This window comes from Ascaphus truei, chromosome 2 (genome assembly GCF_040206685.1).
Source record: "Ascaphus truei isolate aAscTru1 chromosome 2, aAscTru1.hap1, whole genome shotgun sequence".
NCBI lineage: Eukaryota > Metazoa > Chordata > Amphibia > Anura > Ascaphidae > Ascaphus > Ascaphus truei.
Genome location: NC_134484.1, coordinates 254,091,848 through 254,110,402, shown reverse-complemented (window position 1 = coordinate 254,110,402; position 18,555 = coordinate 254,091,848). Strand labels below are relative to the sequence as shown.

The window sequence follows — 18,555 nt, the reverse complement described above, 5'->3', positions numbered from 1 at the left end:
TTGTTTTTTTTTTAAAAAAGAAAATGCTACAAGTATTTTCTCATAGTACAGAACTGATTTATTAAAAAAAAACACACATGCAGGATATTGCTAGGACTGCAGCTTTAAGTGTGTCTTACTCCTTTGGCGCCATACCGGAAGTCCGTGATGGTGATATTTTTAATTAAAAATCAAAACACAAGTGCCAAAATGCAAAGATGTTTGACTTAGAACGCGTGTTTTAGCTATTTACACTTATTTTTATATATTTATAGTACTGTCCCGGCCAACTTTATTCTAAAGCTTGCCGGGTGTATAGCGGGCTAACCGCGGGTCTTCTCTCCGTTTAAAACGGAGTTTCCCGCGCGGCGGCCGCTTCAATAGATAAGCGCTAATGGCGCTTACTATTGAAAGCGCCCGAGGCGCAAGAAAACCGGCCGAAGATAACCGTGCGCCGCCCGCAGCTGTTTTTAAACTGCGCCGGCAGCCGCACAAGAATAAAGCTGGCCGGGACAGTAACTGTGAATTCCGTGTGCGTGCGCGTCAGTGTGCGTGTGTGTATGTGTATGTCAGTGAGCATGTGTGTTTCAGTCAGTGTGTGTGTGTCTGTTTGTATCAGTCAGTGCATGCGTGCATGTCAGGGTCTTTTCTCTCCCTCCCCCGACGTCACCGATGGCCTCTTCTGCCAGCAGTGACGTCACTTCCATTATGTAATTTTGTTACAACACAAGGGATTTTTCCTATCAAAACATTGTAGGTGCCAGCAAAGAAGTTTCACTTCAAAAAGTATTATGTTTTTGTGTTATTTATTTGATCGGGTTATCTTTATCTATTATTATAGGCTAAGGCCGTTAAATTCCAGGCATTATTGAAATCCCTGCTCTCTGATTGGTTAAAATTCCAGGCATTATCCATTCAGTAATGTTTGGCACCCTGACAAGTTTTTCAGCCAATCAGCTTTCAGTTCTCATCCACACAGAGTGAGAGCAGCTCTCAGTCAGGGGAGGTGATTAGACAGGGGGAAGCAGCAAGGCACCGACTCCTCCCCCACCCTGTCAGCAGAGAGCTCCGCACTGGAGAGTGAGGAGAACGATATGTGTGTGCTTGCTGTGTGTTTTGTGTGTGTAAAGTGGGCCAGCAGAATGATTTTATTGGTGTGTGTGTGTGTGTGTGTCTGCAATGTGTGTTCTATTGGTGTGTTTTGTGGGTATATAGGGAGGCAGCAGAGTTGTGTGTGTGTGTGTGTGCGCGCGCGCCTGCAGTGTGTTTTGTGGGTATAGACAGGGTCTACAGTGTGTGTGTCTTCAGTGGGTGTAGAGGGTGGAGGAGGGCCGCAGATAGTTTTGTTGGGGTGTGTGTTTGTCTGCAGCTTTGTGGGTTTACAGGGGGCTGTAGTGTGTGTTTGTGGGTGTAAAGGGGGGGATGCAGTGTGTGTGTGTGTGTGTGTGTGTGTGTGTGTGTGTGTGTGTGTATATATATATCTATATATATAGATATATATATAGATATATATATATTATGTACAGGCATACCCCGCATTAACGTACGCAATGGGTCCGGAGCATGTATGTAAAGCGAAAATGTACTTAAAGTGAAGCACTACCTTTTTTCCACGTATCGATGCATGTACTGTACGGCAATCATCATATACGTGCATAACTGATGTAAATATGGCATGTGTAACAGGCTCTATAGCCTCCCCGCTTGCGCACAGCTTCGGTACAGGTAGGGAGCCGGTATTGCTGTTCAGGACGTGCTGACAGGCGCATGCGCTAGCTGCCGTTTGCCTATTGGGTGATATGTACTTAAAGTGAATGTACTTAAAGCGGGGTATGCCTGTATATACAATTTCATTTTAATAAACATGCAGTAAAAGCAAAATAATGTAAACGATCATGCTGATAAAAATCAATATGACTCAGTGTGTATCTTTATGAAAAATTAAAAAAAAAAAAAAAAATTAAGCTGACATTTAGCCTATAAAAGTAATAACCCCTCAGAACAGGGCATTGCTGGCCAATAATTCCCTGGCTGGTTTAAAGTGACTCAGCTTCGCCTCGGACCTCCAACTCTTCCAGCCAGGGCATTATTGGCCAGTTATGCCCTGTTCTTCGGGGACTATTACTTAATTAGTACTTAAATTAAGATCTAATAATATTTTAGGCTTCAAATATGTTACAAATATAAGAGGCTCAAAAACTTTTTCTCGCCACTGTATTTGTAACACGACGGTAGAGATGAGACAATGTGTTACAAGACTTGGTCCACATATTGGCTCCATTTTTCCGTTAAGTTGCTTTTCCCTGATGCAACAGACCTACCCGGTGGCTTAGTGGAATTTGTGTGCACCTTAGGAATGCTGTAAAATGCTGCTATGGTGGGATCTTTTACATGAAATCGAGTTCTTTTTTGTTATTAGTTTATTTACATACCCATCTTTAAGAATGTTGTAAAGTTTTTGCATGGATCATGCAACAGTACCTTATAGCACTTTGTCACTGAGTAAGGTTTTCTCTGACGTAATCAACAATTTTAAGGATTACAATATTCCCTCCCTTATACGAATGTTTGAACATAATTGACTCGTCATCTTCAAGTTGTTTGAGAGCCTCCCAGTCATGTTTGTCAATGTTCGTGACCTTCTTATGATTCTCCACATTTAGTTTCTCAAAGTCTTTTGTTACCAAGCTCGCAAAGGTTTCTACATATGAACAAATCCCCATGTGTGGTGTAAATTGACTATATGGCTTCAGCGTGGAGTCAGGGCCTTGACCTGCTACTTGTTCGATTTCCTTCAGTAGAGTTCTGAGATCCTCCAGATCTCATCAAGTTCATATTGTAGTGGAGTTGCTTCAGGGTAATTAAGTGTTTTTTAGCACGAAAAAAAATAAATAGCTGTAGGTGAAAAAGACAAGCCTTTTGTAAGTATTTTGCATTGATTTGCATTGTGTGTGTAGTCCGTGGTTAATAACTTGAGTTTTATCCTCCGCGATTGATATGTCATTATGACGATAGGTGCTGCTGGCATCACAAAACTGGAATGAAGCCCAGCTAGCTACCCCTAAATCCAAGTAACTTGGCCACCTATATAAGGCTTATTTCAACCAAATGTATTTAATATCTGGGGAAGAACAGGGAATGTATAATGCTCTATGTATGTGAGAATGTATTCCATAGCACTTTATTCCCTGTTAATGCAATCCCCAAGTCTAGTTGAGCAAGCAATATGAGTAAAGTGTTTTGTGATCTATGTGTAAGCACTGTGATGTGATTTGGGTGTCAGACCTGTAAAGTGTTTAATTGGATTATGTGACTGAATGTACTCATTTCTAAGATACCAGACTTGTAATGTGATCTGCATGTGCGTTGCATTTCTTGGAGGGGACTCTGATTGAATCAGCTGAAGTTTCTGCAGATAAATGTGTATTGAGACAATGGTTAGGAGCGTGGGGGTGTTACAGACATTTGATGAGTGTGAATGAGTGGACAATCAGGTTTGCTCTGATTGGCCAGCAGCCCCCATCCATGTTAAAGAATAGCAACAGAGGGAAATAAAAGGGGTGCTGCTGATCAGAGAATTCAGATTCCCTCAGAGAGGCTAACAGAGGGAGAGACACTCTGGGGAGGAGTGTGGGGAGCATCTCAGAGACTGAGAGTCATTCTGTGAAGGAGTTTGGATCTTGACAATGGCCAGCTGGAGATACATGTCAGAGGCTCTGCTGTGTGATCAGCCCTCTGATATCCTGGACGAGAAGCGGACAGGGCAAGCCTTCTTGAAGCAGGCCCCTGCACCCAGCAAGGCAAGAGTTTACTCCGCAGGCCCCCAGTTGGTAATGTATATTGTTTTGTCTGCTGGCATGCCAGAATAAACCCAATTTTATTCAACAACTTTATCCTGTCTGGTGCTAGTGATCCCGGTGTAAAAGTACTGGTCTCCCGTGACAGTCATTTATGGTTTTATTTGTTGGTTTGTAAGCCCAAATTTCTCTCTCTCTTAGTCTGCCATTTGCCCCTTCTGGTCTTCTGTCTTTGGTGTAGAACCTGTTTCGTGATGTGGGTTCCTCTAAAAAGTTAATGGATGATGGAGGGGCGTTGAAATAATTGGTATGTGGTATCAATATATTTTTGGACTTTTTAGATTTTTGTTTGTGCCTTGGTGTCTCAGAGTCTGATTCATCCCAGTCACTGGATGATTCTCCAGAATTAGGTATTACATATTTCAAAGTACTAAAGTGGTGCCTGTACACTTTCACTTCTCTAAAGTCATCTAGGTCTCTGTGGTATTTTCTATGTTTCCTGTCTGTTACTTCTTTAACAAATCTATCAATGTTAGTTTTAACTTGTTGCTCAAATTATGGGAATTTAGGCATTTTGTCCCATTTGTCGTCAGTTTTTTCTCCTCTCTAAACTGACGTTTATCTCATTTAATTTATGGTCCACCAATAATCGCGTAAGATCTTGAGAACATTTTGTTATGATGGCATCCCAGTTTCAATAAATTCTAGTTCCTGTATTCGTTTAGCGGGCTTACATTTATTCGTAGTGGGATTTCCATCGGAATTATTTGCAATTATGAGTGGCACGGGACAGGGATGACCTCTGTCACCTTTATTATTTGACCTGAGTATGGAACCTTTGGCGGCACACATTTGGTCCAATCCAGACATACCAGGTATCCCACTGGGAGACCAAATTGCACAAACTAGCGTTATATGCGGACGATATATTCCTCACAATATCCAGACCCCAAACCTCTCTGTCCAAGTTATTCAATCTCATGGACAAATTTTTTAACAGGGTTTCAGGGTTCAAAATTAACCAAACAAAATGTGAAGCGTTAAATATCAACCTTCCAAAAGAAGTGGTGAAATTGATCACCATTAACTTTAATTTCAATTGGCAACCCGAGTCCATTAAATACCTTGGGGTACAGATCACAAGAGATTTTAAATCCCTCTACCAGGCAAATTTTCCCAAAGCAATACAAACGCTGAGAAAGGATATTAGAAGATGGTCTACATATAAAATCTCATGGTTGGGTAGAGTATATTGTATAAAAATGAACCTTCTCCCTTGCATTTTATATCTGTTTCAGACTCTCCCAATCCCATTAAGAACTAAAGACCAAGTCTTTCTTCAGTGGTTATTAACCAAATTCATGTGGGGTTATAAAAGACCAAGAATTAAGGGAATTATTGTTGTCCTATTATAAGGCGGCCCAATTATGTCAAATTATACAATGGCACACTGATCCGAGCCTTAAAAGATGGCTGTCATTGGAAAAAGAGATATATGCCCCATGGGAATTGCACAACCTAATTTGGACCTCAAAAGGATGTATAAATCCGCCAAAGAGCTGCTGCCCTCAATGATGAAATCGCTTACAATCTGGGAGGCCACTACATTTCGGTGCGCCCTGACAGCAAAAAATACACAAATTACCCCAATATTTGGAAATATAGACTTTGCTCCAGGTATGAACAACAGGGATTTTCAAAATTGGAAACAGAAGGGTCTAGTGAGACTCAATGATCTGGAGGGTAGAAACAGTATCAAAACATTTGAACAAATTAAGTCTGAAAAAGACATCCCACATACTGAATTCTTTAGACTCCTCCAGATCAGAGAATTTTCTAACAAAATTTTCGCCCCATCCCCAATTAAACTTTGAAAAACTCTGTATATTAAAAACAGAAACTAAGGGACTTATCCGGAGAGGTAGTCTGTTCGGGGGTGGCCAACTCTAAGAACTTAAGCTATGTAGCACAATGGGAGCAGGACCTAGGTGAAACATTAAAAGAGGACTGGGCGGAGATATTCACGGCCACGGATAAAAGCTCAATCTGTACGACGTTAAGGGAGAACACGTATAACGTTTTAATGAGGTGGTACCTTACTCCGACAAAATTTTCTAAAAATATACAGGCATACCCCGCTTTAAGGACACTCACTTTAAGTACACTCGCGAGTAAGTACATGTCGCCCAATAGGCATATGGCAGCTAATGCATGCACCTGTCAGCACGTCCTGAACAGCAATACCGGCTCCCTACCTGTACCGAAGCTGTGCGCAAGCGGGGAGACTATATTTTACATCAGTTATGCACGTATATGACGATTGCAGTACAGTACATGCATCGATAAGTGGAAAAAAGGTACTGCTTCACTTTAAGTACATTTTCGGTTTACATACATGCTCCGGTCCCATTGCGTATGTTAATGCGGGGTATGCCTGTACCAGGCTACTCCCCATTGTGTCCAAAACAATGTAGAGGGGAGGCGGATCTCTTACATATGCTCTGGTCTTGCCCTCATGTGCTGCCTGTATAGGAGAAAATCAAAGACTGGCTACAGAGGATCTTGGGCCTCACAATTCCACTGGACCCCTAGTTGTTCCTCCTGAACAGACCGGTGGAGGGGATTTCCAGAATACAGAGCAAATTAGTGGCGCATTTAGAAACAGCGACGAGGTGGGAGATCGCAGCATTATAGAAACAGAATGAAATTCCAACTATAGCTTCAATTAGAAACAGAATTTGGTACATATGCCAGATGGAAAAAATTAAAGAGTTAATACTAGCACTAAATTTCTAAAAATCTGGATACTGTGGCTAGCACAAACAGACATCCCAGGAGTAAAAGATACTTCAAATTTGCTATGATAGTAACAGAAACACGCTCTTTGCTGACTAACGGGAGTTGGGAATTAGATCTATTGAGCCTCATAAGGGGGGTGTAGATTTAGGTAGCAGTGCTACAGGCCACGCGGGAGGTACTGCCTCGTGGCGGCAAGGACCAATTTAAAAGCAGAAGAGGACAAGTGAGAGGATCGAGAGGAGGACAGACTCCCCCCCCCTCCCTCTTTTTCGTTTTCTTTTTTGTTACATACAGTTGTGTGAAAAAGAAAGTACACCCTCTTTGAATTCTATGGTTTTACATATCAGGATATAATAACAATCATCTGTTCCTTAGCAGGTCTTAAAATTAGGTAAATACAACCTCAGATGAACAACAACACATGACATATTACACCGTGTCATGATTTATTTAATAAAAATAAAGCCAAAATGGAGAAGCTATGTGTGAAAAACTAAGTACACCCTTACTACTTCCATAGGAATTAAGATGCTAAGTAGCAGACAGGTGCTGCTAATCAAATGCCCTTGATTAATTGATCATCAGCAGGTGTGACCACCTCTATAAAAGCCAAAGTTTTAGCAGTTTGCTGGTCTGGAGAATTCAGGTGTGTGTTAACACAATGCCAAGGAAAAAAGACATCAGCAATGATCTTAGAGAAGCAATTGTTGCTGCCCATCAATCTGAGAAGGGGTATAAGGCCATTTCAAACTATTTAAAGTCCATCATTCTACAGTGAAAGATTATTCAAAAGTATAAAACATTCAAAACAGTTGCCAATCTTCCCAGGAGACGACGTCCCAGAAAATTCACCCCAAGGTCAGACTGTGCAATGCTCAGAGAAATTGCAAAAAAAAAAAAACAAGAGTTACATCTCAGACTCTACAGGCCTCAGTTAGCATGCTAAATGTTAAAGTTCATGACAGTGCAATTAGAAAAAGACTGAACAAGCCAGGAGAACGCCTCTTCTCTCTAAAAAGAACATGGCAGCACGGCTTAGGTTTGCAAAGTTGCATCTGAACAAACCACAAGACTTCTGGAACAATGTCCTATGGACAGACGAGACCAAAGTGGAGATGTTTGGCCATAATGCACAGCGCCATATTTGGCTAAAACCGAACACAGCATATAAGCACAAACACCTCATACCAACTGTCAAGCACTATGGTGGTGATGGGGTGATAATTTGGGTTTGTTTTGCAGCCACGGGACATGGGAACCTTGCTGTCATTGAGTCGACCATGAACTCCTCTGTATACCAAAGTATTCCAGAGTCAAATGTGAGGCCATCTGTCCGACAGCTAAAGCTTGGCCGAAATTGGGTTATGCAACAGGACAATGATCCCAAGCACACCAGCAAATCTACAACATAATGGCTGAAAAAGAAAAGAATCAAGGTGTTGCAATGGCCCAGTCAAAATACAGACCTCAACCCGATTGAAAGGCTGTGGCTGGACCTTAAGAGCTGTGCATAAACAAATGCCCACCAACCTCATTGAACTGAAGCAACGTTGTAAAGAAGAGTGGGCCAAAATTCCTCCACAACAATGTGAGAGACTGATAAAGTCATACAGAAAACGATTACTTCAAGTTATTGCTGCTAAAGGTGGTTCTACAAGCCATTGAATCATAAGATGTACTTAGTTTTTCACACATGGCTTCTCCATTTTGGCTTTATTTTTGTTAAATAAATCATGACACGGTGTAATATGTCATGTGTTGTTGTTCATCTGAGGTTGTATTTAACTAATTTTAAGACCTGCCAAGGAACAGATGATTGTTATTATGTCCTGATATGTAAAACCATAGAATTCAAAGAGGGTGTACTTTCTTTTTCACACCACGGTATATGATTGAAGGCATAACTATGTTGCTTTATAAGCAGACTAATGTAAACCGTGTTGAATAATGATAAAGTCTCAATAAAATGAGTTATTAAAAAAAATTTAAAAAATGATTTGTAGCCCTCTAAGTATTAAATCAGAACTCAGATGATTTTGTAGGCTTCTAATCTCCCACCATACTGTAGGCGTGATTGTGTTTTGTACAACTTGTCTAACCCCAGGAAATAATGACTGATTTTATCTGTGATATTTTGGGTGGGAATCTTAGAACTTGATGAGAACATACTGAATTCTTTGAGTCTTCTTCCCATCTATGAAAAATCTCTGCTAAAGTTTAGTAGAGGGGTTAACCCTAGAACACAACTGGTAGCTGGAGTGGGGAAAAGCGGATTGGAATACTTTGCTGTAACTGGTTAATAGAGCGTATACCGATAGCTCTCTCTCTCTAATGGACTAGGACAGGGGTGATACCACAAGGATCCCGAAGCAAAAGCTGGATAACTGGAGAAGAAAATGGGATCTTATGTGGTGTAGATCTAATTAAGTAAAATAAATGCTGGTGTATCCTTCCAAATAGGGGGCCCTAGCCGAGCCTCCTCAGGAACGATCACATGATCGCTGTGTCACTGAAGAGCAATCCTCTCCTTTGGTTCCTCTGCTGGTCAGATAGTGTTCTGCCTCCTTGTGGAGCGCTGAATGCAATCAATAGGCCCTAAAAAAGAAGCTGAAAGTCCATGGGGAACCCAGGGGGATAAAAGGAGATAAGAGGGGCAAGTACAGGAGAAAGGCAACTTTAGCAACAATTCATTGAGGGTTATGTATTAAAAAAAAAGTCTCCAAAAAAGAGCAAAAAAACAGACACTACGTTCCTACTTGCGATTAAAAAAAAATGTTTTTAAAAAGACATTGTATGCTATGGAACCTTCTTATTTCATAAATCTGGTGCTTTTTTCCCCAGTTGGTGGATAGGAAAAAACATAAAAAAGGGTAGACAGAAGTAAAACAACATTTACGTAGCTAGTGCGGTTACTGTAGCAGGGATGAAGCAGTTAAATAAATCATGGTTATTCTTTCACGGTTATCAACTGCTTACCAATGGCGGGTTCAGAAGATTGGCATCTATTGAGATGTTCTTGCAATGTGGTCCCAGAGCACACCTCCGACTTTTGATCATCTGCGAACCAAACACATGGCACTGTGAGAATCTTCCATAGTGTGTGTATTATTATAGTATATTGACAAACAAAGTGTGTATGCATATGTATATACACACACACACATAGTTGTGTGAAAAAGAAAGTACACCCTCTTTGAATTCTATGGTTTTACATATCAGGACACAATAACAATCATCTGTTCCTTAGCAGGTCATAAAATTAGGTAAATACAACCTCAGATGAACAACAACACATGACATATTACACCGTGTCATGATTTATTTAACAACTGTTTTAGCGGGAGATAGGACCAAATTGCTCCCTCTTAGGGAAACCTACTGGATTTTCAGGCTTAATAGCCTGACACCCGGAGGTTTGAATGAGAATTTGGACACTAGTACCATTGTCTAGTGTCCATATTCTCCTTCCTAATCTGCCTGCCCACTCTTTCCTTCCCCCTTCTCCCCTCCCCCCTTTTTTCCCTCCCCCATTCCATATTGTTTAGATCAGGGGTGGGGAAAGTTCAGCCCGCATAAGGCCCACAAAATCATTTGGTCCGGCCCCCCGTGAGGCAGGGGGCCTGGCCGCATGGGCCCCCTGCGCGGCCGTGCCCCTCGATTAAATCCCGTCGCCCGGTTACCACTGGGTGAAAGGATTTAGCGCGCTCGTGATGCGCTTGCAAGAAAGCAAAAAAAAAAAATCCTCCCCCTCTCCTGATTAGCTGCCCATGCTGTCACTCTGTCTGCTCCAATCAGCCCCCCCCCCCCCCGGCTCCGATTTCCCCCCCCCCCCCGGCGCACGTCCAGAGCAGCAGCAGCTGCTGGAGTAAGAGGCGGAGTAGGAGGAGGGGAAGATGGCGGCCTTCGAGGAGGTGATGAAGGACCTGAATATCACAAGGGCGGCTTGGGTAAGCAGCGCTCTGGGGGGGGGGGGGTATAAGAGGAGTGGGGCTTGGGGGGTGGTATAAGAGGAGTGGGGCTTGGGGGGTGATATAAGAGGAGTGGGGCTTGGGGGGGTATAAGAGGAGTGGGGCTTGGGGGGCTATAAGAGGAGTGGGGCTTGGGGGGGGAGGGGGTATAAGAGGAGTGGGGCTTGGGGGGGTATAAGAGGAGTAGGGCTTGGGGGGGAGGGGGTATAAGAGGAGTGGGGCTTGGGGGGGATGGGGTATAAGAGGAGTGGAGCTTGGGGGGGAGGGGGTATAAGAGGAGTGGAGCTTGGGGGGGAGGGGGTATAAGAGGAGTGGGGCTTGGGGGGGAGGGGGTATAAGAGGAGTGGGGCTTGGGGGGGTATAAGAGTAGTGGGGCTTGGGGGGGGACTAAGAGGAGGGTGGCTTGGGGGGGAGGGGGTACAAGAGGAGTGAGGCTTGGCGGGGTATAAGAGGAGTGGGGCTTGGGGGGGAGGGGGTATAAGAGGAGTGGGGCTTGGGGGGGTATAAGAGGAGTGGGGCTAGGGGGGAGGGGGTATAAAAGGAGTGGGGCTTGGGGGGAGGGGGTATAAGAGGAGTGGAGCTTGGGGGGGAGGGGGTATAAGAGGAGTGGGGCTTGGGGGGGAGGGGGTATAAGAGGAGTGGGGCTTGGGGGGGTATAAGAGTAGTGGGGCTTGGGGGGGGACTAAGAGGAGGGTGGCTTGGGGGGGAGGGGGTACAAGAGGAGTGAGGCTTGGCGGGGTATAAGAGGAGTGGGGCTTGGGGGGGAGGGGGTATAAGAGGAGTGGGGCTTGGGGGGGTATAAGAGGAGTGGGGCTAGGGGGGAGGGGGTATAAAAGGAGTGGGGCTTGGGGGGAGGGGGTATAAGAGGAGTGGGGCTTGGGGGGGGAGGGGGTATAAGAGGAGTGGGGCTTGGGGGGGAGGGGGTATAAGAGAAGTGGGGCTATAAGAGGAGTGGGGCTTGGGGGGGAGGGGGTATAAGAGGTGTGGGGCTTGGGGGATGGAAGAGCGAGTTTGCGGAGGGAGAGACACCTCACTACCGACTCCCCTCCTCCTCCCCACACCAGGCAGCAGCTGCGGAGGTGGGCACCTGCTCCGCAGTGTTAAGAGGGAGCCACGCAGGGCCCTGACAGGGGGAGGGCAGGAGGGCCCTGGGACACCACCAGGCCTGTCACTGAGTCACTGAGTGACACCTAATCCCAGCATCATTGGTCTCCTTTACTTCAATACGTTGTATGATTAACTTTTGCAGACCCCCCCCCCAATGATCTGTGCCCCATAAAATGACTCAGTGTGATCTAAGCTGTCAGACCGTCCCTCATGCACTCTCAAGTTGTCACTTCTTGCAGCTGATTGTCATTCTTGTTTAGCATCATTGGTGATGGATTTCAGAGCAGGTAGTATTTGGAGTATTTGTATTCAATTTGCAATTTTTTACATCAGGAAGACTAAGTCGCACTCGGTGCATTGAACTTGACTGCTGTTGCCGCGGTCCTGTCAAGTGTCACTCACTTCAACTGAGTGCCACTCAAGTTTAACACTTGTCTTTGGAGCCTTCAGTAGGATTTTGCTTGTGTCTGAGAGAGTGGGTGCCTGAGAGAGTGGGTGCCTGAGAGAGTGGGTGCCAGAGAGAGTGGGTGCCAGAGAGAGTGGGTGCCAGAGAGAGTGGGTGCCAGAGAGAGTGGGTGCCAGAGAGAGTGGGTGCCAGAGAGAGTGGGTGCCAGAGAGAGTGGGTGCCAGAGAGAGTGGGTGCCAGAGAGAGTGGGTGCCAGAGAGAGTGGGTGCCAGAGAGTGGGTGCCAGAGAGAGTGGGTGCCAGAGAGTGGGTGCCAGAGAGAGTGGGTGCCAGAGAGAGTGTGTCTGAGAGAGAGTGTGTCTGAGAGAGTGTGTGTGACAGTGTGTGTGTGTGTGTGTGTGTGTGTGTGTGTGTGACAGTGTGTGTGTCAGTGTGTGTGTCAGTGTGTGTGTCAGTGTGTGAGTGTGTGTGACAGTGTGTGAGTGTGTGTGTGAGTGTGTGTGTGAGTGTGTGTGACAGTGTGAGTGTGTGTGACAGTGTGTGAGTGTGTGTGAGTGTGTGTGTGAGTGTGTGTGTGAGTGTGTGTGTGTCAGTGTGTGTGTGTGCATGACAGTGTGTGCGTGTGTGTGCATGACAGTGTGTGCATGACAGTGTGTGCGTGTGTGTGCATGACAGTGTGTGCGTGTGTGTGCATGACAGTGTGTGCGTGTGTGTGCATGACAGTGTGTGCGTGTGTGTGCATGACAGTGTGTGCGTGTGTGACAGCGCGCGTGTGTGTGCACGTGTGTGTGACAGTGTGTGTGTGTGAGTGACAGTGTGTGTGTGCGACAGTGTGTGTGTGTGCGTGTGTGCGTGACAGTGTGTGTGTGCGTGTGCGTGAGACAGTGTGTGCGTGTGTGACAGTGTGATGGATTGGATAAAATGCCTATTTCTTCATCTGTAATGTGTACCTTGCTATGATTCCTTACTCAAAATGGCTACCACAGCTACCCCTCCCATCAAGTATGGAAGATGGCTCCCCACCTAGGAATTCCACTCCAATGCTGATGTGTTCAAAAACTGCAATAACAAGACCATAAATCATAACAACAAGACCATACAAGGACAAGACCTAACAAAGAACCAATGAGACAAATAACCTGGGACAGCTCCTTTGCATACAAACCCCCTCCCCTACAGCCCCTTTATAGGAACGTGGTCTGTAGGAATAAAGTCAGACATTATCATTCTGAACGTGTGTCAGCGTGATTTTTTCTCAGTGCATGCACTACCTATATAGGAAAAATAATCTGGACGGGGACAGATACTCTGCAGACGGTTGTTCTGATCCAAATCATCTGGCGCCCAACGTGGGGCCTGGGTTGTGAACCAACAGACAGCCGTGAACAGAGGGACCGGGGTGGACCAAGTGCGGACGCGGCAGGAGACTGATCACCTCTGGAGTACGGTAAGATAACATTTATTATCTACCGATACGCACTGTCTCCGCTGTTGGTCTATTTCTGTGTCTCATACGGCTCTCCGAAGGTCACCTAAAGACAGGTAGATATCTTGCCCAGAGCCCGTTTTAAACTCAAACCTGTTACCTAGACTGTCACCCGGTATATGTTTATATGTTATGTGTTAGTCAGTGCCGCAAGTCGGAGCCCAAAGTGGAGTGGGATTTTTGCCGGCTGACTAGGGGTCTTGTCACTGTATGTTGTAAACTTGGTGGAGGGAGGGGAAAGGGGGGAGTAAGGGATAGTCGGTTCAGAGAGGAACACATGATCCCTGGAGTGACTGCGTGGTTGGCGCGTTGCAGAGGGAGGGGTGTTAAGGCGCGTTACGGTTGGTAACAGCGCGGAATCCTGCCGACTGATTCCTGAACAACCTTTTCCTCTCTCTCGTAATCAAGTTGTATGTTATGTCCAAAATGTGTTTGTGTATTAGTGTTGAGAATTCATGAGGACGGGTGAGGATTGTTGAGCGTAAAAGAGATAGCCCCTAGACGTTAAACTGCCCGAACTCCTGTTTTTCCGCGTTAAGGTACGCTTTGCAGTAAAAAAGAAAGTGAATAGGAAAGAAATAGCAAGTGAATTTGTCAATAGTTGAGGAAGTAGGTATTGAGGGTTATTTTTATGAAAGGTTTATATGCAGAAATTGGGATACAATTAGAGATTGTGTATATTGTTTGGAAGGGAAAGAAAGAATAGAAAAAAAGGCAGGGCATTTTTGCTGGTAATTGCAGTGTAGCTTTAAAAAAAAAAACATGGGAACACAGGCAAGTAAGACAGAGAAAGGAGTCTTAGCCTGCCACCTAGTGGCGGAAAGAGAGAGAATAGAACTGAAGGAATGGGAGTAGACCACTGGTAAAAATGTATTTAAAGGGCTTGTTCGTACTGGCCACACGAATGGGTCTTTTAAAAGCAGAAAATATTCTTTTTCCTTCTGTTCTAATGGCAGCTAGAAAGAGAATCCGAACAATAGCAGCACAGACCGCGCCAAAACCCCCCCTTTTTTCCAGTAAAGGAATGTGCAAAAGATACGGAAATTGTGCAGATGTCTAAATGACAGAGGGGTCTTTTTCTGTGGGATTGATAAGCTCAGTGAGCGCCGTCCCGTGTGTTTTTGAATCCCACAGGGAAACATACCTTACGTTAGTATGAGTCAAAATAATTCTGTTGAGGGACAGAAGGGTCCCGCTGCATTTATTTTATCATTGCCAGGACAGAAGTTAATATAATAACAAGTGAAAAAGAAAGCAAGTAGACTGTTTAAAGTATGTGGTATTACTGCAGCAGAAGGCAGGTTACAGCCAGAAATGTGGCGAAAAATATTGAAAGAAAAGAGAGGAATTTTGAGTGATAACAACCTGCTGAATACGGCAGAAGCCTGGTTTAATGTTGCCAAGGCTTTCCACAGAGAAAAATGGACCGAGCAGGAGATAGAAAAGGGAGGGAAGGTTGTATTTCTTTATCACCCTTGCGGTGACTGTACAAGTAACCCCCCTGAAAATGACCAACCCCCACCCTATGCTGGTGCTGACCCACCCCCCTGGACATGTTTAAGGTGTGGCACCCGAAACCCCCAATGCAGGGAAGATTGTTATAATTGTGGTGCGCAGCGTCCCGGTGTGACTGATTCACCTATACTCACTCCTTTGTTACCTTCACTCCCAGCTCCAGCAGCACCCCCACCTATACAACCCACTACCCCGCCCACGAATGACAAACCAACCTTGACTGCCCATGTAGCACAACTATATCCTGTACTGCAGGCGGACGGTTCCTATTACACCCCGACTGCGCCCCTAATGCCCCTGATGCCAGCCCTTTCACCCCAAACAATCACTGCCCCAGCAGTAGGGATTCAAGTCTACCCTGACACAACAATAGCACACAGACCCAGCAGCAGTGTCCACTATAGTACGCCTGGTAGTTTTGACTCAGATAGTGAGTCACAGGCCGCTGCACAGGAGGCAAACATGACCTGGAATACTAACCCCAGACACCCCCCAGTACCCGACCGCGGCCCAAGGTTATATGGGCAGACGCCCAAGCAGGTAGAAGGCGTCCCAATAATGTATGTCACCTCACCCCCTTCCTGGTAGACACAGGTGCAGCCAGGAGCGTAATTAGAGCTGCAGACATACCCGACCCTTCCTATTTGTCTGATATTGATGTTTTATGTGTGGGGGTAGATGGCACTCCGCGCTCTAGCCCATTAACACGACCCCTGCAGATAGGTCCCTACCCTGAACTATTTGCACGATTTGTAGTTTCCTCTACCTGCCTGCTTAATCTGCTTGGCGCTGATGTTTTGTCCAGGTTACAGGCCTCCATAATATTCTCCGAGGACGGCACCATTGATGTAACCTCCCCGCTCTGGGAGTCAGATGTCTCTGCCCTTTGTTCCCTTCCAATACTTTTGGCATTGGTGGACAAACCCTCAGCCGCAAGTATACCACCCGCTGTCATGGATAGGATCCCGTCCAAATTATGGTCCACCGGCCCTGAGGATATCGGGCACCTAACGGTACCGCCCATTGTTGTACAGCTCAAACAAGGGGCCCCGCTTCCCCGTAAACCGCAATACCCACTAAAGATAGCACAAGCTGATGCTATCACGAAACATGTTAAGGCTCACCTTGCAAATGGCGCATTAATACCTTGCACCTCACCCTGCAATACCCCTCTTTTCTCTGTGAAGAAACGCACCGCGAAGGGTGAACCTGATAAGTATAGAATGGTTCAAGATCTTCGAGCAGTAAATGATGCAACCATTGTACGATGTCTTAACAACAAATCCCTTTCAGATGACCCCAGAGGCTTCCAAGAATTTCACTGTTCTCAAACAGGTAATATCCTCTGCCTTGGGCCTCCCAGACTATGATTTACCCTTCAAGCTTTTCGTATCAGAACGAAATGGACATGCAACTGGAGTGTTAACACAGCCACACGCTGGCCGATGTCGACCTATTGGTTATTACTCCAGCCGTCTCGACACTGTGGCTCGTGGTGGACCGTCCTGTCTTCGTGCTGTCTTTGCTGCTCAAGTACTGCTGGATAATACTTCGGATATCGTTCTAGGGCATGACCTCATTCTCCTGGCACCACATGACATTGCTGCTATTCTTAATCAGACACAGCCAAAACATCTGTCCGCTGCCAGACACCTCAGGTTGCAATGCTCGCTTCTCATTCCAGACAATGTCACCCTTCTCCGGTGCCAAGTGCTTAACCCCTCCAATCTTCTTCCACTTCCCAAGGGGGGAGATGTGCAGGGACACGAACAAGAACAAAGCACAGTTGGAGTCGACCTACCACATGATTGCTTCGAACTCATGAAGCTAGAAACTGCTCATCTGCCTACGGTGAGTGAAACGCCGATACAGAACCCAGATCTAATCCTGTTTGTGGATGGTTCTCGATATGCTGATCAACAAGGCACCTACCATACGGGTTATGCTGTCACCACAGACTCTGTGGTCCTACTGGCAAGCACACTACCGTCAACAGCATCTGCACAAGAAGCCGAATTACAAGCTCTCACTGCAGCGTGTAAACTGGCAGAAGGACAAACGGCGAATATCTACACTGACTCTAGATATGCCTTTGGTGTAGCACACGATTTTGGCGTCATTTGGCAAACCAGGGGATTTCTGACAGCAGCAGGAACACCAGTGAAACACAGCTCAGCCATACAAGCTCTGATGGACGCCCTACTCCTTCCAAGCCATGTGGCCATCCTAAAGGTAAAAGCCCATGGGAAACTGAACACAGAAGAAGCCAGAGGAAACCATCTGGCGGATGCTGCGGCAAAACAAGCTGCCAGCGGGATACGAGAAGTGGAAGATCGAGTGGACACGACAAGGATGGTTCCGTTAATGCAGAACCTCCCAGTGAATCGAGAATATCTGAAGAAGTTGCAAGAATCTGCAACAAAGGAAGAAAATAGGTGCATCGCCCCAAGAAGGAATTTACGAGTACAAAAAGAAACTTTGTCTGCCACGGGAACTGTATCCTGCTGTGGTACAATGGGCACATGGAGCAGCACATCTCTCGAAGACTCTTATGAATGCACTGATCGACAAATACTATGTGGCGCCTGGAATTACCCCAATGACTAGTAATTTCTGCAAATCATGTACAATTTGTGCAAAGTGTAACCCAGGACGTGTGGAAAAACCACCGCAGAAACACCTTGCAAGGCCCTTATACCCTTTCCAGCGTATCCAGATTGACCATATTCAGATGCCAAAGTCGGGCCGTTTTGAATATGCGTTAGTAATTGTAGATATGTTTTCAGGATGGTCAGAAGCCTATCCTGTCACCAATCTCACTGCGAAAACAACAGCAAAAAAACTCCTGACAGAGGTGGTTTGTAGATATGGGGTACCTGAAGTAATAGAAAGCGACCAAGGCCCCGCTTTCACTGCTACGCTAGCTAAAGAAATTTGGTCCGCGCTAGGGACCACCCTTGCTTTCCACACCCCATACCATCCCCAGAGTAGCGGAAAGGTAGAAAGAATGAATGGCACACTGAAAACTAGAATGTTGAAAATGGCCCAGGAAACAAATATGCCCTGGCCAGATAGTCTACCCATTGCTTTGTTCAGTGTTCGATACACCCCACGAGGGGAACATGCTCTATCCCCATTTGAGATACTGTTTGGTACTGACCCCAAACTTGGTTGTTACTACCCACAGCAGTTACAAATGCAGTCTGATGTTTTGACCAAATATGTAACTGCCCTAGCGCAAGAACTAACCAATATACATGGTCGAGTGTTTTCTTCTATTCCAGATCCAGATCTAGATACCGGGACTCAAACTCGTGCCCGAAGACTGGGTACTCATGAAGAGATTTGTAAGGAAACACTCCCTAGAGCCCAGATATGATGGTCCTTTCCAAGTTCTGTTGACCACAGCCACATCAGTCAAACTAGCTGGCAACAACACCTGGATACACGCCTCTCATTGCAAGAAGGTTCCAGCTCCCAACGAGGACACCTCAGAAGG

General features: G+C 45.6%; 1 protein-coding gene across 1 annotated transcript in view; it reads right to left on the bottom strand.

The window, feature by feature from the left end:
• Positions 1-18,555, bottom strand: part of LOC142487225 (uncharacterized) — a 104,576-nt gene that overhangs the window by 70,395 nt on the left and 15,626 nt on the right. Inside the window, exon 3 of the mRNA XM_075586113.1 lies at positions 9,552-9,632. Within this exon, the coding sequence (XP_075442228.1) occupies positions 9,552-9,632 (81 nt within the window). The remainder of the gene's footprint in view (positions 1-9,551; positions 9,633-18,555) is intronic.